Source organism: Equus quagga, chromosome 6 (assembly GCF_021613505.1).
Source record: "Equus quagga isolate Etosha38 chromosome 6, UCLA_HA_Equagga_1.0, whole genome shotgun sequence".
Taxonomy (NCBI): domain Eukaryota; kingdom Metazoa; phylum Chordata; class Mammalia; order Perissodactyla; family Equidae; genus Equus; species Equus quagga.
The window spans coordinates 46871369-46898908 of NC_060272.1; the positions used below are offsets into that span (position 1 = coordinate 46871369).

Genomic DNA, 27540 nt, shown 5'->3' on the forward strand with positions numbered 1-27540 from the left:
ACTTCAGTTCACGTAGCCACGCTGGTGGCCTCACACACAGGACACGCTCCTTCCTGATGGCCTTTGTTGTGGCTGCTCTTTCCATCTGAAACACTTTCCCCCATATCCACACAGCTACCTCCTTAGGCCACTTTCAAGTTACTCAAACACCACTTCTCAGTCAGGCCTACGCCGACCTGGCCCCCACGTTTACAATTGCAACCTGCACACCCTCCCACCCTGCTTTCCGGTCTCCCCTTTCCCTGAGCTGCTCATTTTTACTGGAGCACTCATCACCTTCTAACAGGCTCCCTAACTTATTTGTTGTGTTGATTGTCTGCTTCCCCAATGGAAGGTGAGTTCCTTTAGAACAGGAATGTTGTTCTGTTTACTGATGTGTCCCTTGTCAAGAATAGCAGTGCTTGCTGAGTGAATGAATGCTTTAGGAATCTCTCATTATGAAGAACAAATTCTGTATTATAAGTTTTGCCTAAATCATGGCTAGAAATTCATTTGACTTTAGTCTTACATCATTGCTATGTTTGCACGTTAATGTGTATTTAATCATATATAATCATTTATAATTAGCAAGTAGAGACTGCTTTTTCTTCCAGTCACCACTGAATACCTCTGTAATGGTGCTTATCACACTATCCTGTGTCTTGGTTATTAATTTGTCTTGCTGCGCTTTTGGTTTAAGCTTCTAAGGGCAGGGACTGTGTCCTCTATTTTTAATGTGGTGTCTCGCAAATATTGGCCGCCTAATTATGTTGCATAGTAGAAAAAAATTAGGATTATGAGACTAGGTCTTGCATGAAAAATTGTCTTTTATTATATTTTGGTATCATGTCCTCATTTGCATTAAGGGGTTATCAGCTGAGTGGTAATTTACCTTGACTTTCTCAAGATAGCATGAGATCGTTTACATTTACAAGAAAGAAAAATGATAGATTTCTTTTATTTCTCCCATTAATAAGTGTCATAAAATAGAAAAATAAAGCTAAGTCAATATGTTATTGTTGCCACAGAAATTGAATTTGTGTCAAAAGGATTTGCGCTTGTGATGTAGTGATTCGCATATTTTTCTTGGAATTAAGTCTCTAGCAGGTGACAACATCAATAACTCAAAAAACCAAGGAGCTTTTTGAGATTGGTTAATTTATATATGTGAATTAGAAAACAAATGAATAATGTGCTTAATGGATTCTGACATTTTTAAAAATATGCATTAAAAAACCCCAGCCTATTAAAAAGTCTGTGTTCACAGTATTTACTAGATTTTTTAGATTTTCGTTTTTACTTCTTGTGCTAATATGTACATTTTGATTTGAAATGGAACTAATCTATATTCTCTGCTTGGTGTGAAAAGTATTATCCATAGTAACGTAAAAAGCTTTTCTCATTATAAGAATAAATATGCTCATTCTAGACAACTGGGAAACTACAGGAAAATATGAAAAAAATTGCTCCAAATCCCACAATCCAGATACATGAAATCAACAATGGTTCCTGTCTTACTTTTTCCGTAAATGTGTGTATTAATGAAGTTGGAATTATATTGCATATGCAATTTTAAACACAACTTTTTTTCACGTAACCATGTCTTGTGAGCATTTTCCTATGTCACTATAGTCCGTATGACAGGACTATAATTTATTTAATCTGTCTCATATTCTGGGAAGTTTTAGGTTGATTACAATTCTAGCTACTTAAAGTAACTGTAGTGATACATATTTGTGTACAAACCTTCGGTTGTATTTCTTATTTCCTAAGTATAGATTCTAGAAGTAGAATTACTAGGTTAAAGAATGTGAATGTAGGATTTGTTTTGCCGAATTGTTCTCTGAAAAGGTTTAATCAAATTTGCTTTCCTTATGATGATGCTAGAATGTAAACAAATGAAATCCTTCTCAAATATATGTAAACTGATGCATGGGCTGTATTAGCCTCAGAAATAGTTTAAGTTTGTGTCTTGGACAAGACCTGCAGGGGGCTGAGGCACTCTACTCAGAAGTAACTGGTAGTTTGGATAGGCTTCAAGGTGATTCTGGAAGCTCTGGGTCCATTTTAAATCTTCCACCTAATACTTCAAATACTTTTCAGCTTTCTTCAGATGATGGAAAAAGTTCTTGGGTTCTTGTGACCTAGAGCTGAACCTCCTTGTAAAGTGGTTCAGAGATTTGAATTGCTTTTCCCTGGACCTATTGCAGAAGAGTTTTTGACCTGGTGTAGTGTAGTGAGAAGAACTGGAGCAGCTGAAGAGAATGTCTTAAAATAGCTATGAAAACTCTGTTACTAGAATTTGCTATTATGTTTTTCCTTTAATTTTATCTCATTGTTGAATGAGTTTATTGAAGGGAAAAGAACTCTAGAGTTCTATTAGCATAAAAAATGTCTTGGTAGGTCTCCAGCCCCTGTGATGTGAAATGTAGGTGAGATGTCCAAGGAACAATTTGATAATTGATGTCTCTAGAGAGGTGGTTGTTTTCTAGCAGTGATAGTGCAGCCTCTTGATCCTTTTGAAAACCTTGTGTTCTCTTAGAAATGAATCTTTTCGGGGCCAGTTGTGTGGTTAAGTTCACATGCTCTGCTTTCGTGGCCCAGGGTTTGTGGGTTCGGATCCTGGGCACAGACCTACATACTGCTCGTCAATCCCTGCTGTGGCAGCGGTCCCGGTACAAAATGAGGGAAGATTGGCACAGATGTTAGCTCAACAACAATCTTTTGTCAAGCAAAAAGAGGAACATTGGCAACAGATTTTAGCTTAGGACTAATCTTCCTCACCGAAAGAAAAAAAAAAAAAGGAAATGAATCTTTTCACTTCTGTGGATGCTTGAATGATGCCTCCTCCTGAAAGCTGATCTTTCTTGATGACTCTTCTTTCCCAAAGAAGGAATTATGGAAAAGGGAGGTTTGGGTTCTTAGGTGGGTGAGAGCAGAGAAGCCTTGGTAATAGATTATGGACAGGTGTCTGTCTTTCTGAGGTAGGCAGGATTATGGGTTTAAATAAATGAACAGATCAAAAGAAGTTGGAAAGCTTTTCCTAATTCTCACCTGTTCCTAACATCTCCTCTCTCGCTTTTATCCACCTCAGACTAAAAAAAAGACCACATGAAGAGCCAGTCAACTTAAAAGCTTTTCTTTACAGTATCAAAGAGCCAGCTCTATTCTTGTCCTCAGTGCCATGAAAGCTACAGTATTATTTTTGGATCCTTCTGAGATGTTAAATCTGGAGCCCTTGAAGAATATTTTCACATCTAGGTGTGTTGTGTAGTTGCCCGGGAGATGACCCTCAGACTCTGTAGGTGTGTTCAGTGTCGTGGTCAGTAGTAATAAAACTTTACACTTATACAATGTTTATAATTGGTATTGAGATTAAAATACAGATGTGTGGACCAGAAATGTTAGGTTAAATACATATTCCTAAGTGTATTGATGGAAAGGAATAATCCAGACTTTAAAACAAAAAGTGAGCAACACTTGAACATACCATCCTCACCCACAGATTATGGTTAAGACTGATCCTTGCTTTTCTCCATGAAGATATAACTTTGTTGTGTCAGTAACCTGTTACTGATTCATTTTGACCAGCAGATAGTGTCGTGTCATGGTTTGATATAATGAACAATCTTCGATACTTTGGAGTAAGTATATGCTTATGAGATTGAGTTTTACCTTAGAGATAGACTAAGTGTTAGAGTAAATGCTGCAATTGGTAATTCATCCCACATACCAGAGATTGTTGAATTCTCTTAAAACAGTACTAACTGGTGCCTCGCATTTCATGGCAGTAAAGCCTGTCCCAATTGCACCAGCTCACTGTCTCTCTGTTCTTTGAAATCCTCTTGTACTTCTCTGTACCCTTCGTTTAGCTCATTTCAGGGACCCTGGTTTTAAAGTGAGCCACGTGACGGGAGATTCCTACATATGTAGGCTGAGGGGATGTTTAATGGCGAGAGTGGTGGAGTGTGGAGCCGGGTTTCTCACACGGTCCTGGGCTTGCTGGTTGCTAAGCCCTGCCTTAGACATTGACTCAGAATCTTGGGAAGCTGAGGCTATGCAGTCTCTGTTTACAAAGATAACCTTGGTGTGTTTCTTTTTAAAGGTTGGCACCTGAGCTAACAACTGTTGCGAATCTTTTTTATTTTTTTGCTTTTTCTCCCCAAACCCCCCCAGTATGTAGTTGTATATTTCAGTTGTGGGTCCTTCTAGTTGTGGCGTGTGGGATACCGCCTCAATGTGGCCTGACGAGCGATGCCATGTCTGCGCCCAGGATCCAAACCAGCAAAACCCTGGGCTGCCAAAGCGGAGCGTGAACCTAACCACTCGGCCACGGGGCCCACCTTTCTTGGTGTGTTTCTTGTGCACATTAACAAGCTGAAAATTAGCTGGTCCCTCTAGACCTAGTTTATGAAAATTGGGTCCGATTCAAGTGCATTTGAGGCATTAATCTTACAGGTTTTCCTCTAGTTGGTGATTCCTCTTAATGACCCAGTTAAATGATGTAAATTTAATGTAATTAAATTGCAATAGCAAAAAACTGTTTTAAAATATTACCGTGTATTCGGCTTTGAGGACAGTGATCCAAGCCTACCGGCTTGACACCTGGTGGTGGCTGTTATGAACCTAATGACATCAATAGATAGGTCTTTTGCTTTCTGCTAGTTCAAATGTGCTAACCAATGAAAGAAAAAGTAAAATTGGCTGAAAGTCTTGGGCTACAGCTTGGGATCTTTTTTCCCCATTGTGTGTGGAGCTTAGGAGTTTGTTGCTTTGTACTCTATAATTTATCTGGACTTTGTTACTTTCTTGTAAAGTAAGTTGGTGGGGGAAGGACTGTTTGTTCACACCTCCTGATATTTACAGCATTTCACACAGCGCTCTGAAAACTCTAGATCTATTTTTTGACAGCATGTACCGTCTTCAGTGAAGGTTTTGATGCCTTGCTTAGAGAGGAATATAGAGACCTATGTTCTGTGTTTCTCCCTTTTTTTCAGATCCTATGTTCTTTTGAGGAAGAAATCTATAAAGCCTTTTTCTCTCTTTCAATTCCAGAGTGGTCCGCTTGACCATTCATCCTAGGAACGGCCATTAGCAGAAACGTTGTCACCTATGTGTATGTGATGCTCCTGGCTTTTTAGGGAGAAAACAGAATTAGCAAGTCGAGAAACATAGGAACACAGGAAGAAGGGTGAAGTTTTGGCTTAGGAAAAGAGTCCAAATGTGTTTTCATTCCACACGTTAACCAGTTACCAGTGATCCTGTGTTCAGAACTGTTTATATTTTGATATTATCACCAGTTTTATTCTTTCACGTTGCTATAAAGCATGAATAACACCTATAGAATCGTAGGCTAGGTAATATAACTAAAGATCACAAAGTCACATGTAGGTGTGAATGTTTTAATATGTCTAAAACTGTATGCTTTTAACTTTTTGTTTTGCAAAACACTAGAGTTGCTATTATTTTTAAAAAGTGTTCCTCTTTGCTTCCAATTAATAGTCAGATTTTAAGTTTCTATTTCCTTCTTGGTGTGGACATCAGCAAATGCTACTCATGGACTGGATTGCTGTGTGAGGTTCCTATTTTCCCAACCAGAAGATATAGTTAAAGAGCACTGCCGGTAGCTGTAAAACAGAAATACTTCATTTAAGTGTCTTGGTTAACCAGGTCTTTAAGCAGTACCTCAGTACCAGTATAAAAGCAATACTTTTTTATAATATTTTTTTTCTTCTTTAAATTAAGGATGCTAGCCTTGTAGTTTTATATCTACAAAAACAAGACCAAAACCTCACAAAATTACCTGAGGATTTTATGTCAGTCATTCCTTCCCTTCCTCCCCCTCCTTCCACTTTTTAGAAATCTATAAACAGGTAGGACCTTGAGATAATTAAACTTTATAATAAACTTGAATTAATATTAACATTCAAACATCCTATAAAAGGGTGCCACCTGATAGAACTTTTACAGTTTTTCATTAAGTATTTAGTGTTTATTTCTTTTTCCTTCAGGTTTGAAGTGGACTGCAGTTGGGCATTTCAGTTTAGGGAGAATTGCTCATGCTTAGATCAATTCGAATTTTTTAATGCTACCGTGCTTTAGTGATTTCCTTCAGATTGCGTGCTTGCAAACAAATAGCTATGTAATCTCTATTTTCTGAAAGCTGAATCTTGAAGTGAAGCTTATTCTGGCTTTACTGTTTTGACATAGAAACCAAAATTTTTAGATCAGTTTTCCAGCTGTTGACTCTGTTAGTCAATATCTGCAGCCCTGTCATGGGCCCTTGAATTTGCTGTCATTTCCTGCCCTACGGGCTTCTCTTGCTGGTGGTGCGAATCGATAGGTGAGTGTTTTCCAGAAGAGAAGGAATAATGAACTTGACCTTAGCTTCTTGCTTTTCTCTCAGACTGTTAAACTTCCCACACCTAAATTCCTTTGAGTTTTCTTATTTTTCCATGTAAGCTCCCCCTGCATTATAATTCTGTTCTAATTCATCACATGTTCTTTTTTGTGAAAGATTGTGTATAATAATAGTTTGTAACTGAACTCATGCATGCTTATATAGTTTAAAAAAGGTCAAGCATTTAACAAATTAATTGAAGCCCTTTAAAAGCTAGACTCTCAATAAGATGGTTTAAGGATATATAATATTTTAAAAAATGACAAAAATGGATCCTTATGTGTCTTGTTTCTACACAAGAGTGACTGCTCTTTTTCTGAAAGTTGTGAGTCCACCTCTAAAAGATTGTCCAATTTTAGGCCTTTGAAGGTAGATAGAAGTGCTCCTCTTGGATATTTACATCTTCTGGATTTTGTATCATGTAACCCACATCCCCTGCTTTTCCTATCTGGTACTTTACTTTCTATATCTTCTGTGCAGTCTTTAGTTCATAAATCTTGCATGGGCTCTACTCTCATTTCTCTTAAAATTGTCTATTTTCATTGTTCTGTCTTTTTTAACATCAGTTTTATGGCATTTTCCTTAGGCAACTCAAACTAGTATTTGGGAATATTTCATTTGTGTAAGTAGATGTTTTCTCTTTATTGTGGCATCCTATTCTAAATAGAATTTCAGCTTTATGCTTTTTCTTTCGCCTTACTTTCTAAGCATTACGCCACCTAGAATGCTATTGTTAGAAGTTGGCTATATTCCTTTCTTCTTGTCAGAGGAACTTGAAATGACCCCTTTCAGGTGTGATGTGCATTGTGATTGGGGTGGTAACTCTAGTTGGAGAATGAAAGAGATGTGGTTAACCAAATGCACTGGGCTAGAAAGCTCTGTTGACGGCAAAGCACACAGACAAGGGGCGGTGAGAGGAAGGGAACTCCACGCCACCTTTCCAGGGCTCCTTTCTCTGTCAACTCGAGAGCCATGCAAATTTGGGTTTAATTCTAGTAATGATCTCCTGGATGAGACTGTGGCCTGAAGTGCCTCAGAAATTTTATAGTCCTGCCTAGGATCACGCCCACTTTTAAGGACCTCTGTGCGTACTTGTTAGTTTCAAGGGCTGAGAGTAGTATTGATGAAAAGCAAGTTCTTCAGTCCAGAATTAAATACTAACCCTTTTTAATTGAGTATTACTTCTTTGCTCCTAATTTAGCAGGCACTTCATTCTGGAACCTAGCGGTGTGGCTAATGGCTAGTGGTGTGGTCATTTAGTCAGTTGTGTTCTCTTTGTTAGATAGAAGACTCATTCTTGGTCCCTCCAGTTAATGTTTTCTCTGCACTAGAAGTGACATTTTGGTGGAAGAGAGAAGAGAATCTGGGATAGTGATTTACTCTGGACAGATTTTTAATCTGGATCATTGAGGTAGATCCATGGTCATAAAGGTGTATTCCAGCATACAAACATAATGATAAATTTTGTTCTGTTTGGGGCTGGCCTGGTGGTACAGTGGTTAAGTGCACACATTCCGCTTCGGTGGCCCGGGGTTCGCCGGTTCGGATCCCAGTGTGGACATGGCACTGCTTGGCATGCCATGCTGTGGTAGGCATCCCACATATAAAGTAGAGGAAGATGGGCATGGATGTTAACTCGGGGCCAGTCTTCCTCAGCAAAAAAAGGAGAATTGGCAGCAGATGTTAGCTCAGGGCTAATCTTTCTCTGTCAATAAATGTTGAATTGAACTAGGTACCACTTATTCTGTAAGATGAATGCTAACACGTGTTCTTTTACACTTATAAAATTAGTGCTGTTGAGTTTGGCGCTGTATCAGACAATGCTTCGCTGCTATTCATAGGGTTTTTCATGGCCAGTTTTTTTGGAAGTGGGTGGCCAGATCCTTCTTCCTAGTCTGTCTTAGTCTTGAAGCTCTGCTGAAACCTATCCACCATGAATGACCCTGCTGGGATTTGAAATACTGGTGGCATAGCTTTCAGCATCACAGCAACATGCTGCCACCACAGTATGACAACTGAGACAGGTGGTGTGGTTCCCTGACTGGGAAATGAGCCCAGGCCACGGTGGTGAGAATGCTGAATCTTGACCACTAGACCACCAGGGCTGGTATTTATAAAGTAGTAGATCTGATTTCCTATTTAAGAAATGCACTTGACCCTTTCTCTTCCCATTTAAAGATCTAATGCTACAATGAATAAGAGGAGGGAGAATTGGAAATTGATTCCAGCTACTTGAATACAAAATCTTGCCCAACTCCAAGTTTATAAAACTTAGATTTCTGTTTTTTTTCCTCTCTAAAGACTTTTTCTTTTGAACTCCACTTTGCAGGTAACTAATTTATTCACTTTCTAAAGTGGCCTTATGTTTGTCTAGCAAGGAAATCAGCAAAAGGGTTCTCAAAGAAGCTAGCAATGAAATTGAAAAGTGTCTACTGTCACCACTGGTGATAAATCAAACTGATGTTAAAGATGCAAATAGTCATTCCGGTACTCTCTTCTTCGTTACTAGAATTGTTTAAGTTAATTAAGCCAGCAAAGTACTTCATTATCTACTATGCTGCATGCTAATGGTAGATTTAAAGTTTCAGTGTTTTATAATATGAAAAACTTCTCAAAATCTTATGTAAATCTCCCTCCATTGTTTTCTAAGTCCATATACTTAATGGTAATTAATATTGTTAATTGGGAGAATATATTTATTGTACCGCAGTTAGGTTTCTAGTTTGTGAGGTTTACAAATCCAAGAAATTTTAGGAAATGTTTGAAACTACCACATTCAGGGTGACTTTTGTCCATCTTCTTGAGATAGTGATTAAGACAATATATGATGCATTTTTTATTAGACTGTCAGGAATTTAATTTTACTGAACTTAGCATTGTAGAATTTAAATGTACTCTATTAACTGAAATAAAAAAACATAAATTTCTGACATGATTGGTTTCTTTCGTTTGCAGCACTTAAATATTAGGACACTGACGGATGATATGGTAAGGTTATCCTCTGTTTTCTTTGTTAATCTTAACTAACCATGTATTGTTGATGGTGTGCTGCACTAACCTCTTTGAATTTGCTAAAAACCGCATGTTTTGGAAATGTACTGTTTTTATAGTGCTATCGTAAGAAGCAGAACTGGTAAAATACCTTAAATTGTTGTATTTAAATAGTAAAGGAGACTAGTTGGTATCTTAACTTGAAAAATTTGTTTCATCACAAATTGTTAGTCAACTTGGAATCATTCACATCAGCTCTCATTCTCTGGGATGAATTGCACACTTCAAAAAGAGGTAGGAAAAAATAGCTAAAGACATGTCAGCTTTTCAGGAATATGTAGCTGCTAAATAAAGTAAACCAGACTAAAATATCATATATTTTTTAAAATTTTGCTGAAAAATGAGAGAATCAAGCATGCCTTACTGTATGTTCTGCATGTTGAAAGTAATAGGCTTGCTTATAAGTAATTAACACTTTATAGCATCATTATAGATTTTTGTATGTTCAAGTACATTTTTTTCTGAGAAATGTATTTTTGAATGTGACTCTGGTTAATGGTAAAAGAGTAACAACGAGAACAAGACCCAAATAAACAAAAACACCAAAAATATATAAGCTTGATATAGAGGACAAAGCATGGCATTCTATTGGCCAGGCTTTGAATTCAAATTCACCTTATATGAAATATGAAACAGAGTGCCTAGGACATAGTCAGCACCCCAAAAATGTTTAGCACCTGTGATATCCAAAATACCGTCTTAAGCACCTGGGTAAGGTGGACATGTGAAGATGAATGAGACATACATCTTGATGTGAGGGATTTAAAAAAGTTGGGATAGAATGTTTATGCTTTATCCCTATGGATGGTGTCTAAGAAAAGGATATTTATGTAAACTTCTCTGGGTAATATTTATTTTTCATATAATAGCATTTAGAAATCTGTAGCAATGTGGAGCAGTTATGCAGATTATGTGATTTCTCACCTGGCAGGGTAGACGTTGTCTTCATTGTACCACTGAGTGCATTGCGGGTCAGATAGGTTAAGTAGATAGCTCACCCAAGTATGCACAACTGGCAAGTGGTGCGGCTGTGGCTTGAATCTTGTTCATCATATCTCCAAACTCATACTTTTAACTGTGCTGACTCAGCCTTCAGATGGCTTCCTAAGGCTGATAATAAAACCATCTGCAATTTTTTAATTATTATTAGTTTTTGGGGAGGAAGATTAGCCCTGAACTAACATCTGTCGCCAATCTTCCTCTTTTTGCTTGAGGAAGATTGTCCCTGAGCTAACACCCATGACAATCATCTTCTGTCTTACGTGGGATGCCTCCACAGCATGGCTTAGTGAGTGGTGCCGGGAACCTGTGAACCCTGAGCTGCCAAAGCAGGGCATGCAAACTTAACGACTACGCCACTGGGCTGGCCCCCCGTCTGCAATTTTTATGTTTGAACTTTTATGAGAATATACAATGGTATATTTGTAACAGCCTTATTGAGATATAATTCATATAGTGTACAGTTCACCCATTTAAAGTATACAATGATTTTTGGTATATTCAGAGTCGTACCACCATCACCACAATCAATTTTAGAACATTTTCATCACCCACAAAGAAACCTTGTACCCTAAGCAGTCACTCCCAATTATCCTTAATTCCCCCAACCTAGGCAGTCTACTTCCTGTCTATAGATTTTCTTCTTCTGGACATTTCATATAAATAGAGTCATACAATATGTGATCTTTTGTGACTGAATTCTTTCCCTTAGCATAATGTTTTCAGGGTTCATCCATGTTGTGTATATCGCTGCTTCATTCCTTTCTGTTGCTGAATAGTGTTGTATAGGATGATACTTTTAGGTTTGTTCATATTTTATGGGCATTCTACATTGTTTTTCTCTTCTCATCCAGACTCTGTCCTAGCACATTGCCAACCCACAGTCTCTACCCCAAGTTCTAGAAACAGTCATGTTATGGAGTGGCTTCAACAGGCCACTCTAGAAGGCGACTTGCTCTGATCTTATATTAATCGATAGATTCCTCCTCGGTGAAGACTTTCTTAATCTCCCTTCTCCATCCTGCCTGCATTTCTCGACTCTCCCCTCGTCCTTGCAACTGGTCAGAACTTGTGGGTTTTACCATAGTGCCCTGTGTGTATTTTTATTAAAGCAGTACATCATTTACTGTGTTTCTCACTAGTTTAAACCTTTTGGAGGCAGAGACAATGTGTTGTTGTTAAGGCTTCCGGGCATGTTGTCTGGCATGTGTGAAGCATTTTCATAAATTTATTGAACAAATGAAAGAATGAGTCGCTATTTTGATAATCTGCCTGGTGGTCTAGTTTCTTTGGCTCTGGGCTGGACTTGGCCCTGGTCAGGCTTCCCAGAGATGGAATCTTGCCTTTGCACAGGGTAGTGAAGCTTTGACAAGGACCTGTTATCAGTCTTTCTGACCACCTGCCTGGATCGCTGACTGTTGCCCTGCCCCTGCCTTCATCTTAGATGTACGCATGACCGTCTCTCCTGGATTCCTTGTTGACCCCCTTCATTTTGACTCACTGGCTGAGCCGCTGTCTCCCCAGCTCTCACTGTTCTCTTCTGATCTTGCATTTTAGCCTGGCTCTTGTTTAGGCCGGGGCTTGCGTCCAGGGAAGGCTCCAGCAGGCAGTCTAGTTTAGGCAGCTGGCTCCATTGTTGTGGAAGTTGGAGAATAAGCATGGCAGTCTTGAGTAGGACGGACTGAAAGTAAATTCTTTCTTACTCGTTGACTGATGCAGTGTGGAAAGAGCATTGGATTTGGAATCAGAAGACTTCTTGTGGAAAGACAGGACTTCACCACACTGTGACCTTGGCAAATCAATTATTCGATTGTTCCCTTATTTGTAAAGCAGGACAAATTATACCTTGTCTGCCTTCCTCATAGGGTTTGGTGAGTTTCACTGAAGCAGCAGTATGTTGAACTGCTGCATTCAGTTCTGTCCTTTTTTAACCTCCTTTAAACATATTTCCTGATGTCTGGACAGGGTGGTGTGATGCTTTTGGAGTTGAACCTTACAGGGGGCGTGTGTGTTGCAGATCAACGCAGAGCAGGGAGGAGGGAAAAGCTAGCTGGATACTGAGGGCTTTTTATTTCTGGTGAGTTAGAGCTTGGGGAAGCATTTGCTGCTGCTGCTTTATGTGCTAGCAGTATGTTTTCTAATTAAAGGTTGCCACCCCCACAACATACACGTTGCCTGTGTGCTTTTAATTTAGAACTTCTTAATGTGAATAGCCTTTTTTGGGCAGAGCTTGAAAGAAGGTGTGTAAAAATGGTGTCTGCTGTAGTCATGTGTTTGAATAACAATATTTCAGAGACAGGAAATAGAAACATCCTGGGAAGCGTTAATGTTAAAAACCCATTTCTTTAAGTTGCTTTGTTAAAGTCCTGCAAAAGTACTTCACATTTCAAGGTTATTTCTTGAGTCTCTATCAGAATTTAATTTCATAGGATGCTGTTCCTTTAAAGGAATGAGGTATTACTCTAGCATTGAGGTCCCTGGGCAAGAGTTAATATACTTTAAACAGTGTTCGTTCTACAAATATCTGAACATTCACTACGTGTAAAGTGTGGTCCAAGGTGCTAGGGTAATGGAAAGGTGGAAAAAAATCATTTAGCTTACAGCTTCCCATTGTTTATACCTGGGTTGAGAAGAGAGCTTTCCTTGTAGAGGCAGAAATGTTGGGAAGAGGACAGCAAGGGGAGACAAGTTGGAAAAGGTAAACTGGAAGAAATTGAATGTGGATGTCACAATACTGAGTTATCCTTCAGTTCTACTGAGGGCTTTTCAAGTCTAGGAAGTATTTTGTTTTTTTTTTTTCTCTCGAGGAAGATTCTCCCTGAGCTAACATCTGTGCCAATCTTCCTCTATTTTATATATGGGATGTTACCATAGCATGGCTGATGAGTGGTGTAGGTCTGCACCCGGGATCTGAACCTGCGTACCAGGGCAACCGAAGCAGAGTGTGCCAAACTTAACCGCTGTGCCACGAGTCTGGCACCTAGGAGTTGTTTTTGATTTGTTTTTTTCTCCTTCTTTACAACCATTTGTCGAAAGTGCTGTGCTCTTCCTGATCATTTTCATCTCTTTAATCCCGCTGCAGCCAGCATTACCACTGTAATCCCTTGTTTGGCCTGCAGCAATGGCTTTCATACTTTTTGGACTAGGACCCACTATAAGAAATTTTTATTTTGTAGCCCAGCGTACATATACAAATTCTGTCTCAGTTGAAAGAAAAGTTTCCAGAACCAATATTTAATGTTTCTGAGCATAATGAGCTCTGATCTTTTTCTTTCCATTCCTCTTTACTCCTCTCCATTCCATTTACAAAAAAAAAAAAAAAGAAAAGGTGATTCATTCCAGGACATTGATTTCATGACCCATAAATGGTTCACAGTTATAGCTAGAAAAACACATTGGCTTGTACAGCAACTAGAAGAAATTCCGAGATTTGTTCTTACTTTATGACTTGTAGTTGAATGTAGGAGGCCTGGGTTAGAGCTGTGTGACTTTGCAGAAGTCATTTAGCTCATGAGCCTCTGTATCCCTGTTTCTAGGGAATTTTAAGGGATAAATTAAGTAATCTATGCCAAAATGCTTGGTCAATCATGGATTCACAGTATTAGTGGTGTGATTAGTAACATGTACTTTTTTTATCGAGGTATGATTTACATACAATATCGTGCCCCAATTTTAGGTGTCCAATTTGGTGAATTTTGACAAATGTGTGCAATCGTGTACACACTACAATTGTGATATAAAACATTTCCATCACCCCTAAAAGGTGTGCCCTTTGCAGTCAATTCTCTTTCCCCTTTCTGGCTCTTGGAAAACACTGATCAGCTTTCTGAACTATAGTTGGTTTTTAGGATTTCATATAAATGGAATCACATAGTGTATTGCCTTTGTGTCTGGCTTCTTTTACTTAGTGTAATGCTTTTGAGATTCCTCTAGTGCTTCGGTGTATCAGAAGTTTGTTCTTTTCATTACTGAATAGTATTACATTGCTTGGTAGTACTATTGGTTTATATATACAACAGTTAGTGTTCTAGCCAGTTTTTGGCTATTAGTAAAGCTATGAACCTTGGCGTGTAGTTCTTTTTGTGGATGTGTTTTCATTTTGGGTGGGGAGTCATGGTAAGTGTATGTTTAACTTTATAAGAAACTGACAAATTATTTCCCCTGATGACTAATGAAGCTGAACATCTTTTATTGTGCTTATTTGCTATTCTGTCTTGTTTGAAATGTCTATTTTTTTTTTAAAGGAAATTATTTTTTTTTTAAAGATTTTATTTTTTCCTTTTTCTCCCCAAAGCCCCCCAATACATAGTTGTATATTCTTCGTTGTGGGTCCTTCTAGTTGTAGCATGTGGGACGCTGCCTCAGCGTGGTTTGATGAGCAGTGCCATGTCCGTGCCCAGGATTCGAACCAATGAAACACTGGGCCGCCTGCAGCGGAGTGCACAGACTTAACCACTCGGCCACGGGGCCAACCCCTGAAATGTCTATTACTAGATATAGGGCTATTCAAGTGATCTATTCTTGAGTGAGCTTTGGTAGTTTGTCTTTCGAGGAATTCTTTCCTATCTATGTCATTGAATTATGAATTGTTGTGATATTTCCTTATTTTAATGTAGGATCTGTATTGATTTCCCCCTTTTCCAATCCTGCTATTGATAATTTGCCTTCTGTTTTTCTTCCCCCCCTGCTTAGTCTGGCTAGAGGTTTGTCAATTTTATTGGTCTTTTCAAAGAACTAGCTTTTGATTTCACTCACTTTCTTTGTAGTTCTTTTGTTTTTATTTGTTTTGTCTTGATTTCCTTCCTTTGGCTTTATTCTTTTTCCTGGTTTCTTAAGGTGGAAGCTTACATAATTGATTTGAGAAATTTGTTTTCTATAAGAATTTCATGCTATAAATTTCCCTCTGAGAGCTACTTTAGCTACATCATTTTCTGAGTGTTCAATGTGTTTTCTAATTCCCTGTTCTTTAACCATTGGTTGTTTACGTTTATGTGTTAACTTTTAAATATTTGAGGATTTTCCTGCTATCGTTAATACTCATTTGTAATTTAATTTCCTTGTGGCCAGAGACCCTAGTTTGTGTAATTTCAGTACTTTTCAATTTTTTGAGTCTTGCTTTCTGTCCCAGAATGTGCTCTATGTGAATGTTCCATGTGCTTTCTGCTTATGTTAGAACTGGTCTATGACTAGTAAATAAGTCAAGTTGGTTGATAGTGTTTACGTCTTACATTCCTGATTTTTCTTTCTGCTTGTTCTAACAATTTCTTGAGAGAGAGATGTTGAAGTCTCCAACTATAATTTTGGATTTATTTCTCCTTTCACTTCTGTCACTTTTGCTTCATGTATTTTAAAGCTCTACAATTAAGTGCATGTACATTGAGGATTCTTGTAAATCCTTTATCATTATGAACTGACCCTTGTTATCCTCAGTATTACTCATTAGTTTCTAGTCTTTGGAAGTTTACTGAATTTATCCACTCTTCTTGATACAGTTGTCTCCTTCCTCTTTGATGAACAAATATTTCTTGGCGTCTGTGACACCAAACTTTATTGGTTTCATAGCCCTCTGACCTTTTCTATCTCTAATGTATGTTTTTTCTTTCCCTATCTAAACTATTGTTATTTCTCAGATTTCTTCCCTGAAGCCACTGCTCTCCTTTGTATATAGTGCTTGACTTGGGTGATTATCTTTGTCTGTATCTCCGTCTGTGACCTTTTTCTTCAAGTTGAGACATGTTAGTACACTGGTCTACTGAATACCTTCATATAGATGTCTCTTCTGTACTGGAAACCCCACATGCCCCAAATTAAACCTTTCATGTTCCTCTTAAACTTCTTTCTATTCCTATATTCTCATAGAAGGTAGCGTCACCCTTTCAATGTTTCTTTCTCTTTATTCTAGAATGTATTTCCTTCTCTCAATTCCTTCTGTCAGAGTGCTGGGCTCTGATTGTCTCTTGTTAGGACTCTCACAACAACCTTCTTTTGCTCCCTAAAAAACCAGCTCTCTGCATAGCAACTAGAGCAACCTATCTAAATTGCATATCTGAACATATTTTACCCTGTTTGAAACTGCTTCATTGCATCTGTTATCTACAGGTCAAGCTTAAGCTCTTTAACATGGCATATAAGGCCTTCATGGTAGGACCCTGCCTCTCTAACTCGATATGCATCTTTCAGTCAACATCCAGGAAACTTCCGGGGAGTAGAAAGATGTGAGATAAGTTGCTGGAGAATTTACTTAGGGAATGTAGAAACATAACTAGGGAATTGGGGTTGCTGACTGGAAGAAGGTGTGTTTAGTGATAATAGGGACCCTGTAATTGTTAGCTGTGTGCTAAGTAGTATTCTCAAGGTTAGCTTTATAAACACACTTAGTTTTCACAAGCCTCTGAGTGCGCATTATTCCCATTTTTAAAGATGGAGAAATTGAGGCAAGAGAGAGATTAAGTTACTTGTTCAAAGTTGCATGGGGCAGCCAGGAAAACTCTGGCAATCTGGCTGTAGAGAACATAATCTTTACCAGGAGAGTTAGACTGCCACTTAAGTGCTATGCCTTTCTCCACAGAAAGTGCCAGTGTAAAATCTAAAAGTATCTTTCTGTATTTTCTGCTTTTCCCTTGAAGCCATCTATATGAGACTTCTGACCTTTAAATTGACAAGGAAAAATTGTATCAGCCATTGATCTTAATCCTGAGAAAATTATAATTGTAAAGGCATTGTATCTAGGATATTTTCTATGGCATATGTTTCCTATGATAAGAAGTGATTTTGAATATTTCTAGAAAACAAAACAGGTTTATCCCAAAGGAATAATGATGTGTGTGACTGAGAAATGTCAACTGGTAAAGGATAGGAGATTTTTTTAATTGCAGGGAACAAAGTGGTTTCTGCATGGAAACCACTTCAAAGATCCAGCAATTGCAACCTGTTCCCAGATACAAGTGCAGGCTTTTCTGGTTCCCCTCAAAGATCCCCACCAGGAATGGGGTCCTAGAGCCACTGAGGATGTCATCTGGGCTGTGGGTAGGTTCTGATGAGTGCTTTGAGAAGCTTTCACTGTTCTCTGTGGGCCTCCTGACTCACTCGATGTGACTAACTGCTACGAGACAACTTGAGCACATTCCCAGTGTCTTCTGTGAGACTGGTTTGCTCAAAGATGAGTTCCCCAGATGAACATTCCTGATAGGACTGGGTTTTGTCTACCTGCAGTTTATTCTTGTACCTACCTAGATATGATGTCTTGTGGGATATATGCTAGATCAAACATCATATTTATGAAAGAAAATAGATTGATTTGGTTATCTGAATATGTGCCTAACTTGAGAGTCAGTTAATAGAACATAAATCATTAGCTTTAAAAGAAAAGAGCTCAACTTAAGAGAGTTATTTAAAATAATTTTATTGTATTGGCATAGTAGCATATAAAGCTTCCTGTACTATAGTTCAAGTTCATTTTGCATTTTTATAAACTTGTTATATTTTCCTTGGTAAGTTAAAAACAATGTGTGATAAAGCAAAAAGTATAGTATTTTCCACAGTTTTTCTGTAAAACTGTATACTCAAAATGTACTCTCGTTTAAAGTAGAAATATCAGCATGGACTGGGGCAACTGAATGTATGTGGTAAAATACATCAAAACAAGTTCTATAAAATTAAACTATTCATTAAGTCAGGTGGGCCTTTCTGAGCCCATTAATGTGAGTTAATTAGAGCTTCCTGTACTTAGATTTTCAGTAGTAACACTTAAGTACTATCTTAGAATCTTTAAATATTTATGGGATAGTTTAGAGTGCTCCTCCTCAAATCAGTGGAAACTTGGGAATAAGATCAAGAGCTCTCAGAGTTGAATATACAAGATGTAGTAGGGTGTGCAGACTTGTTTATTCATCCCTTTATCCATTCATTCATTCGTTAAGCGCTTATTGAGTGCCTACTACTGTTATAGGAATAGAGAGATGAATAAGACTGTCTCTGCCCTCTGGGAACAGTGGGGAAAAAGATACAGTGTACGGAATCAGTGTACAGTTGTAGTGCAGTGTGATAGTGGATGGAACAGTGTAGAAGGTTCAGTGGAAGTGATTACTTTGATCTCGGGGAAGGTGACTTTAGCTGAGTGTTGAAGGACAAGTCACAATCCAGGGGCAGGAGTTGTAGTAATTGTCTACTCTGTAACAGTTTAACTTCCTGGATATCAACTGAATTGGATTCCTAGTGTCAGGTTGGCAAGTTGAAAGCAATTGTTGACATCTTTAGATGATTTTTGTGTATTGGTGATATTGCTCTATGTCTTTTAAAAACTGTAATATTTATTTACAGAGCTAATTTATATTTCCTTTCAAGTATATAGTATAAGAATATTTGAAAATTTGCAATTAGAATTGTACTTTGAGTAGATCTGGGTAGATATAACTTTGGGATTTTTTTGGATATTAAATCCTTTTTAAGTGATTTTTTCTGTTCCTTTCCTTTGAGTGGATGTTTTCCTTACCTACTCCATGGTATTGTATTGCAGAATTCAATGCTTGTGTTTAGTGGAGGGGACTGCTCTTTGATCAGTGTTGAGAAGAGTCTGGGATTTCTTATTGCATGTGTAAAAGACATAACACCTAGCATTCTTTCTGACATTTTTGAGAAGGAATTAGCAAGGCAAGAAGCAGTGGCTTGCATCCCAGACATGGAAGATGGATAGCTATTCATTAATTTATTCACTTAACAAATAATAATAGAACACTCATTACATGCTTAGAACCATGCTAAAGTTCCAGGAGTAGTTTAATGAATAAAATATCAATTCCTGTTCTCAAGGACTTTTACCTTAGTTGAGTAAGCATATGTAAGAGGCAGTTTCAGAATAGTATACATATTATGTAACGGTATGCACTAGGTCTGTGGGCCTCAAATCCAGTCTTGAGAGTCATGAAGGCTCCTACATAACATGTAGTTCAAACTGATTGCTGAAGGTTGAGTTGAAATTAGCCAGATTAAGGGGATGGGATATGAGTTGTGGGTGTGGATAGGTTCTAGGCACAGGAAACAACATAAGCACATTTAAGACACTCTAGCTTATTCATTACATTTAGGTCATAAAGTGTATGGGTGGTAGGGTGGTGATGGAGGTTGTCTGGAGAGGAAGGTAGTTTTAGATCAAGATGGACCTTCGAGCCATGGTAAGATATTGGAATGTCACCATCTGAGTAATGAGGATACAAAGGTTGAAAGGTTTTAAGCATGGGAGTGAGGGACGTGATTGGATTTGCCTTTCAGTAAGATCAAAATGATGTCAGTTGTAGAGAATACCTCAGGAGTGGTAGGGGTAGAGGGGCAGTGAAGACAGGGAGGCAAGTTAGGAGGCTGGAGCAGTTGTCCAAGTGGCATGAAGTAGGGTAGAGCCAGCGGAGACAGAAGATGAATTAAGAGGATATAGTCCACATGGTTTGATTTGTTTCATTATTAATTTTCATTAGTTATTACAATTTAAATCACTTTTCTGTGACCTAAGTCACTTCAGAAGTCATAATTAATCCATATCATCAACAAGGACCTAGATGCTTCTCTCCCTATTCAGCTCCGTTTATTCTTCTAATCTGGCATTAACTCCTCTGGGCTTCTCAGACCCTTCCATTTTGCCCTTTGGAACTCAAAGCCTGTCTTTGAATTTTGCCTTCTTTCTTGCTCTAATGGAAACCTAGATTTTCTTTGAAGACTTGACTTTCCTGGTGGCTTCTTCCTTCAAAAGCTGCCATCTCTTTTTGAGCGTTTCTGTTGCATTTCTCCTGTTGGGCTCAACTGTGGGTCTTCTAGTCTCTCCCACTGATTCAGTGAAGGCGTCAGAACTTGAGTTACTTTCTTTTCCATCACTATTTCTGTTATTATTCCATAGCTACCTAGCAGGTTCTTAACCTGTGGTCCATGGACCACAAAGGGGTCTGTGGTAGAATTCACGATGTCCTTGAACTTAGTGGGAAAAAAGATTAAATCTTTATTTTCATTAACCTTTAAGTGAAATTTAGTATTTTTTTAAAAAATGAAATAGGTGAAATAAAAATACCAAACACACACAGTGTACCATTTGACCTGGGACTTTCAGGTCAGAAATCACAGATATTGTCAAAGCACATTAGTTTTTGAAGATTTTTCAAAATATGGTTTATATTCAACACTATGTTGAAATTAGACTTTGTTGCCTCGTGTTGTGTAATACATTCATGAAGATGAATACATATTACTCTTAAAATTTTTATATATTTTCAAAACCCCATTTTATTTAGTTGTCTTTGTAATTATATATATTTTAGGCATTTAAAAGTGCTATTCTAGGAGGAGCTCTGTATTAGTCATCTATTGCTATATAATAAATTATCCCTAGACTTATTGGCTTAAAGCAATAATAAACACTTAACATTTCACTTTCTTGGGTCAGAAATTTGCCACCAGCTCAGCAGCATGGTTCTGGTTTGAGGTCTTTCATGAGGTGATGATCAAGACATTGGCTCAGGCTGCAGTCCTGTGAATCCTTGACGGGGCTGGAGAATCTGTTTCCCTGGTGGCTCACTGCTGCTTCTTTTTTTTTTTAAAGATTGGCAACAGTTGTTAGCTCAGGTGCCAATCTTCTTTTTTGCTCTTCTTCTCAAACCAGCCCCTCCCTCCCCACACCCCAGTACCTAGTTGTATATTCTAGTTGTGAGTGCCTCTGGTTGTGCTATGTGGGAGGCCGCCTCAGCATGGCCTGACGAGTGGTGCCATATCCGCGCCCGGGATCGGAACTGGCGAAACCTCGGAATCTTAACCACTCAGCCACGGGCTGGCCCCCAGGGTGGTTCACTTCTGATTGGCAGGTTCATGCTTATTGTTGCTGGGCAGCCTCAGTTCTTCCCTGTGCGGCCATCTCCGCTGGGTGCTCTGCAGCAGTTAGCTGTAGGGTGCATATTTCGTGTTGTAACTTATTTTCAAGCAGTTTAAAGGAATTTAAGAGCATGATTATTAAATATGTTTCTCATTTCATAGTATTAAAATACTATATGAAATCTAAATATGAACAAATGATCCTAAGTTGGTAGTGTTTTTGGGGGCATAGTGTAAATTTTCTTCATTTCTAAGAAGCCTTTGGCTAAAGAACTTTTTATAATTTCACCAAAATGCAAATTTAAAGCTGGGAAAGCCTAGGAATATTGAAGTTAGAATGCAGTAGCAGGTGGGTCGGTGGGAATTGTTACTGGTTGATAAGATTGTGATCTATGACTGGGATGGTTAGCCTTTCACACCGGAAATAATGAATGGCCAGTTTTACCCACACAATGATATTTCTTTGCAATAGTGATGTCACTAGCATCTTAGTAAAGACCATGGAGCAGGCAGGCATACTGTTGAGCTGTTAACATGTACCGTCTCCTGTAATTCTCATGTCAGCCTCACAGGGTTTCCTGATGTATCGCCTTTCCAAGGGCTCTTTTGAGGTTCTTTCTCCACCCCAGAATTGATCACTGATTCCTGTCTGCCGCTGATTCACCTGGATTAGGATTTTCTTGAGGGCATTTACAATATTTTATCTTAGTTTATAATTAGTCTTTATCATGTTATTCCCTTTAGTGGTAAACATCTGCAGGTATTTTATGGATTTTATCATCTAGTCATTGTTCTTTCACTCATACCTTAATTGACTGCTAGCTGTCTGCCAGCTACTGTGCTATAGGCACACCACGTAACAGTGCCTATCATAGTTATCTGTTGCTGTGTAACAAATTCCTCCAAAACTTAGGGACTTAAAACAGCAAACAGTTAATATCTCCTACTGTTTCTGTGGGTCAGGAACTTGGTAGTTGCTTAGCTAGGGGGATCTGGCTTGGGGTCTGATGAGGTTGCTGTGAAGACATTGGCTAGAGCTATTTAAAAGTATTGTTCGTGAGGAGCTCTGCAATAGTCATCTGTTGCTGTGTAATAGAAGTCATTTGAAGGCTCAACTGGGGTTTCCAAGATGGCGCACTTGGACTCACGTGGCTGTTGGCAAGGAGCCTCCATGCTTCTTTAACTCAGTTCTTTGCCATGTGAGCCTTCCCCTGGGTGGTCTTGAGTGTCTTTCTGATCTGGAAGCTGGCGTACCTCAGGGTGAGTGATCCAAGAGGGAGCAAGCCAAAAGCTGTAATGTCTTTTATGATCTAGTCTTAGAAATCACACTCCATAATTTCCACTGTATCCTATTGGTTACACAAGTTAGAGGACCATTTGGGGCCGCCTTAGAGACTGGCTACCACAGTGACCAGGACAGTTGATGATTTATCTAGCATGACACTTATATTTTAGTGGGAAAGAGAAAGAGTCAATTACAAAATGAGTGAAATAATTACAGGTTTTCATAACTCATATGAAAAGACAGATAAAGGAAATAAATGTGTGCTGTGATAGAGAATGGGGAGTGTGTAGGCACAAGTGCTGCTTTAGATAGTGGTCAGCTAAGGCATTTCAGGTCTTTTAACCTGAAGCTGAAAGGTGAGTAGTAGTTTTATTTGCTATTTACAACTCACTGTGATAGGTACTGTCGTGAAAGGTTTAAGTAGCTTGGTTAGGTTAACATAACAAACAAGTGGCTGGGCAGGATTCAGAAGTCAGACTCTGGAGTCATGTTTTCAATCAGCAAGTTTCTTGTTTAGTAAAACTAGTTAAGAAGCAAAGCTATTTTACCTGTTAGGTGTTTTGCTCCTCTTAAATATAGTAGAAGATTGTGTGAAAAGTGATAATTTTGAGTGATATATTTTTTTTTCTGGTTTTCAGGTATGCATTCACATACAATTGATTCTATAATTATGATGAACTTTTATTTGCTTAATTCTGCTGGATTGCATGAAAATATCTACTTCCTTTTAGGTTCTGAGGAAGTATGTTTATGATCATACGTAGTTTTTCAGACTTTTCAAATTGTAAGATGAGTAATTATATCTTCCTTTTGTTTTAAATTACAAAAAAATCGGTGCTGTATTGTTTAATATGTTGGAGTAAAAATTGTTTTCTCTGTTAGTGTCATACTATAGCTAAAAATTCAGAGTTTTTTAGAGACTGTTTTTTGGTTTAATTAATTTTATTTAAACTGTCATTACTGATTATCAGTGTGAGATAATACTCAGTAGGGTGCTCACTTAACTTCCCCTGAAGATAAGTGATATTAATTTATAAAACAGTACACCCCAGACACAGCTGAAGCCATATTAATTAATTGTGGTGTCCCACCACCAAATAGGATTATAATAGGATCCCTCAGTCTTATGTGTGTTTAACCAGTTCTTCAATGAGGGCAAATTATTTGTGTGTTTCACCTATTTGATTTATGTTTCTAGCTCAACTTTAGAGAAGAATGTCATATAAAACTAAAAATAGCTATGCAAGTGCACAAATTGTAAAAGACACTCCCAGCCAAATACAAAATAACAACCAACTTAGTGTAGGTATGATAGAGATTTCTGTTGTGTTTTTATGTACAAAAGTATTTTAAAAGTTTGCTTTTATGTTCTCTTGTGACTTGCTTTAAGCAAATTGTATGTGCAATTCCATGAAAGATAAATTAGAAGTGATTTTTTTTTTTTTCCCGCTTATTACTGGAGTCATAGTATCATGCCTTTAAAAAAAATTCTTTAGGACATTTAAAATGATTTGATAAAGTTCACTTTGCACCTAGCTTTGTAATAGTGTCCAGATTATGTGGAATCTACCTCTGTTGCTCAATAGAGCATCACATACCTGGGATTGCTTTTACTTTAAGCCCAAGGTATTCAGCAAATTCAGTTTACTGTTCTAGTACAGGAGGGAGGACTGTATTTATTTTTCTCCTGTGCCTCCTTCCTTATTTTGCCTTTCATCTCTTATAATCAGGGAAAATAAATAAAAGCATTGTATTGAAATTATGAAACACTGATCTTTTGTATCATATTACTGTTTGGATCTTTGAAGATTTAGAAGCTAGAAGAGGGATATGCTAATTTTTTCTATCTTGCCTTTAGCTAGCCATGCTAGTTGGTAATGTGCAAATTTGTTTTTCCACATTGACAAAACCCAAACTTGCCCAGAATTTAGGTGCTAAGCATATGGGGGAGGTGTTCTAATTCCTCTTCATTATTGCTGTACAAATTCTGATATTGTTAATTGATACAAATGCAGTTCTACTTGTAAAAACATAATGGGTTGATTTTCTTTTTTTCTTTATGCTATTTTATAAGCTAACTACTATGAATCTTTTTTTTTCTTCCTGAGGAAGATTTGCCATGAGCTAACATCTGTTGGCAGTCTTCCTCTGTTTTGTATCTGAGCTTCTGCTGCAGCATGGCCACTGATAGATGGGTGGTATAGGTCTGTGCCTAGGAACCGAACCTGGGCTGCTGAAGCAGTGTGCGCTGAACTTAACCGCTAGGCCACCAGGGCTGGCCTGAAATTTTTATGTATAGAAGTGTTTTGGAGTTTGTCCTTGACTGTTTAGTCATGTAGTTTCCTTATTGTAAGGATTAAACAAATGCATTCAACTTGGTGCTACATTTCAAGCTCTTAGCACAGTGTGTGACATGTAGAAGGGGCTCAGTAAATATTAGCTGTTGTTATTTTTGACTTAGATTTTTATTTTAAAAAGTTTTGGGTTTTGATGAAAACTAACATTTGTTGATTTCTTCTACCACTGATGGAACCATTAGGTAATGTATTCATAAGTTAGCTTGTGAATTGCTTAAGCTTACTATTCCCATTCATTGACATGTTTACATTTGTGATATTGATGTTGCATTAATGATGTTTTGCTTAATTTCACTTCATTATAAGTTTAGCATCTTAATTAAGTTACCTTTTTTTTTTTTTTTGTGGTGTGTGAGGAGTCAGCATAGTTTCTACACCCAGGAATTGCTATTACCTGTATAGAAGTGATGGCAGTGAAGTAGTGATTCAGGAGACAGAGTAACCAGTCCCATTTCTTAAAACAATTTTTTTGGTGTCTCCTAGTTTTTTAAAACATGTATCAGAAATTGGGATACTTATGTACTGGGGATAGTCGCTTCTGGACATATATTCATGTAGAGAAGATTTTATGTTTCTGGGTTATTCCAAAGTAGGGAATGTTTACGTTGGTGAATGAGATGCCCCTCTTTTTTGCCACTGTAACACATGGTATGTAACTCTTGCTACACACTCTATATAGCTAATTATCTGTTTATGTGCTTGTCTCCTCCACTTGATTGTTATTTACGTCATAAATAGCTCATTTATCTGTGTACCACCATCAAACAGAATAACTTGTCCACTGCTCTTCACTTCTTTTTGTAAATTTGGGCTTCTATCTGGTATCGTTTCTCTTCGGCCTGAAAAACTTCTTTTGACACTTTTTGTAGTACAGGTCTACTGGAGGTAGATTCTCTCAGCTTTTGTCTGTCTGAAAATGTCTTTATTTTGCCTCCATTTACAAAAAGTATTTTCACTGGATATAGAATCCCAGGATAACAGTATTTTTCTTTTCGTACTTTAAAGACGCCATTGCATTGTCTTTTGCCACCATTGTTTCTGGTGAGAAATTAGCAGTCATTTGTCTCATTTCTCTCCTGTGTATAATGTCTTCGTTTCTCTGGCTGCACTTTTACTATTTGCCTTTATATTTAATTTTCAGCAGTTTGACTATGAGGTGCCTAAGTGTGGTGGTTTTTTCTTTTTTCTTTTCTTTTTTTTGGTATTTATTCTCCTGGAGTCTGCTGAGCTTCTTGGATCTGTGAATTGATATATATATATATATTTATCAATTAGCTCAGTCATTATCTTCTGGAATATGTCTTTTGTACCATTATCACTCTCTCTTCGGCTTCTGGACCCCAATTACACTTATGTTACAACATTTTGTGTCGTATCCCAGATCTTGGTTGCTCTCTTCTTTCTTTTCCCATTCTTTTTTTCTCTTTGTTTCAGTTGGATACTTTGTATTGATTTTATGTTAAGGTTCACCAATTCTTTCCTCAGCAATGTTCAGGTTCTGTTAAGTCCAATCTAAGGAATTCTTCATTCCTGATACATTTTTCACTCTAATCTTTTTTTAAAAAAAATAGTTTTCATGATTTTGCTGCCGAAATTCCCCATCTCTCGTGTGGTGTCCACTCTTTTTATTATATCCTTTAGATTTTTCTAAATCTTCTTTTAAATTGTCTAGTAATTTCACCATCTGGGCCATCTCTAGGTCTGCTTCTTTTGACTGTGGGCCACATTTTCTTCTTTGTGTGTAGCAATATTTAATTGTATGGTGGACATTTTATTTAACTGTAGTAGAGATTAATGTTTACTTCCAAGAAAGGGTGTGCCCTTGTTTCATGCTGCTAGGATAGGGGCTGAGTCAATGTGATCTCTAGTTGAGCTGGGTTTGGGCTTCCTGGCTGCTTCAGTTTTACTCAGCTCATCTGTGGCCTCAGATGTTTTGAGGGCTTGGGATCTGAGCAATAATGAGGTTCTGGCAATCAATTTTTTGACTTCACAAGTGAACTATTAGCTTTCAAAACTGGAGTATCTCTTTCTGCTTTAAAGTCCTGATGCCCATTTTTAGAGTTACTGAAGAGTTCTCTTTTCCAGTTTTACTTCTGGCTCTCTGTTGCTTTAGGAAATCTCTCTGACCTGGTATCCTGCCCCCAGTCTTCAGATGGCTGCTGTCCTGTACTCTCTGAGGGCCTGGAATGAGTCATTGGGACTTCTCTCAGCTCTTTGGCCTAGTCCAGAGCCTTTGGAGGGCAGCTGCTTTGCATTGGGAGAGAACTTGCATGCCTCAGGGAACATCCGGCTCAGCTTTCCTGCCCTGTCCCCAGCCTTTGGCATACTCCTCCGTGCAGTTGGTGAAGACCTGAGGGAAAGAGTTGGTGGATGGTAGGTGGATGTAGATTTGCTCCATGGCTGGGGCTTTGTGACTGTGTCTCCTTGGAATTCTAATCTCTCATGCCAGCACCGATGCAGCTGTCAATAGTTCATTTAAAAATTTGGCTGCTTTTTCTTTACCCTTGTTTAAGTTATTCTTCTTCTCCAGCAGGAATAGAGCAGCTTGTCACTTCCCAGTGTTCTTACAGCTTTCATTCTGTCCTCAGCTCCCTGATGGCTGGAAAACAATACCAAGTACAGTT

The 27540-nt window shown here is 38.1% G+C and overlaps 1 protein-coding gene across 1 annotated transcript in view; it reads left to right on the forward strand.

The window, feature by feature from the left end:
- DIAPH3 (diaphanous related formin 3) overlaps positions 1-27540 on the forward strand; it is a 482479-nt gene that overhangs the window by 18134 nt on the left and 436805 nt on the right. Inside the window, exon 2 of the mRNA XM_046664521.1 lies at positions 9335-9367. Coding sequence (XP_046520477.1) covers positions 9335-9367 — 33 coding nt within the window. The remainder of the gene's footprint in view (positions 1-9334; positions 9368-27540) is intronic.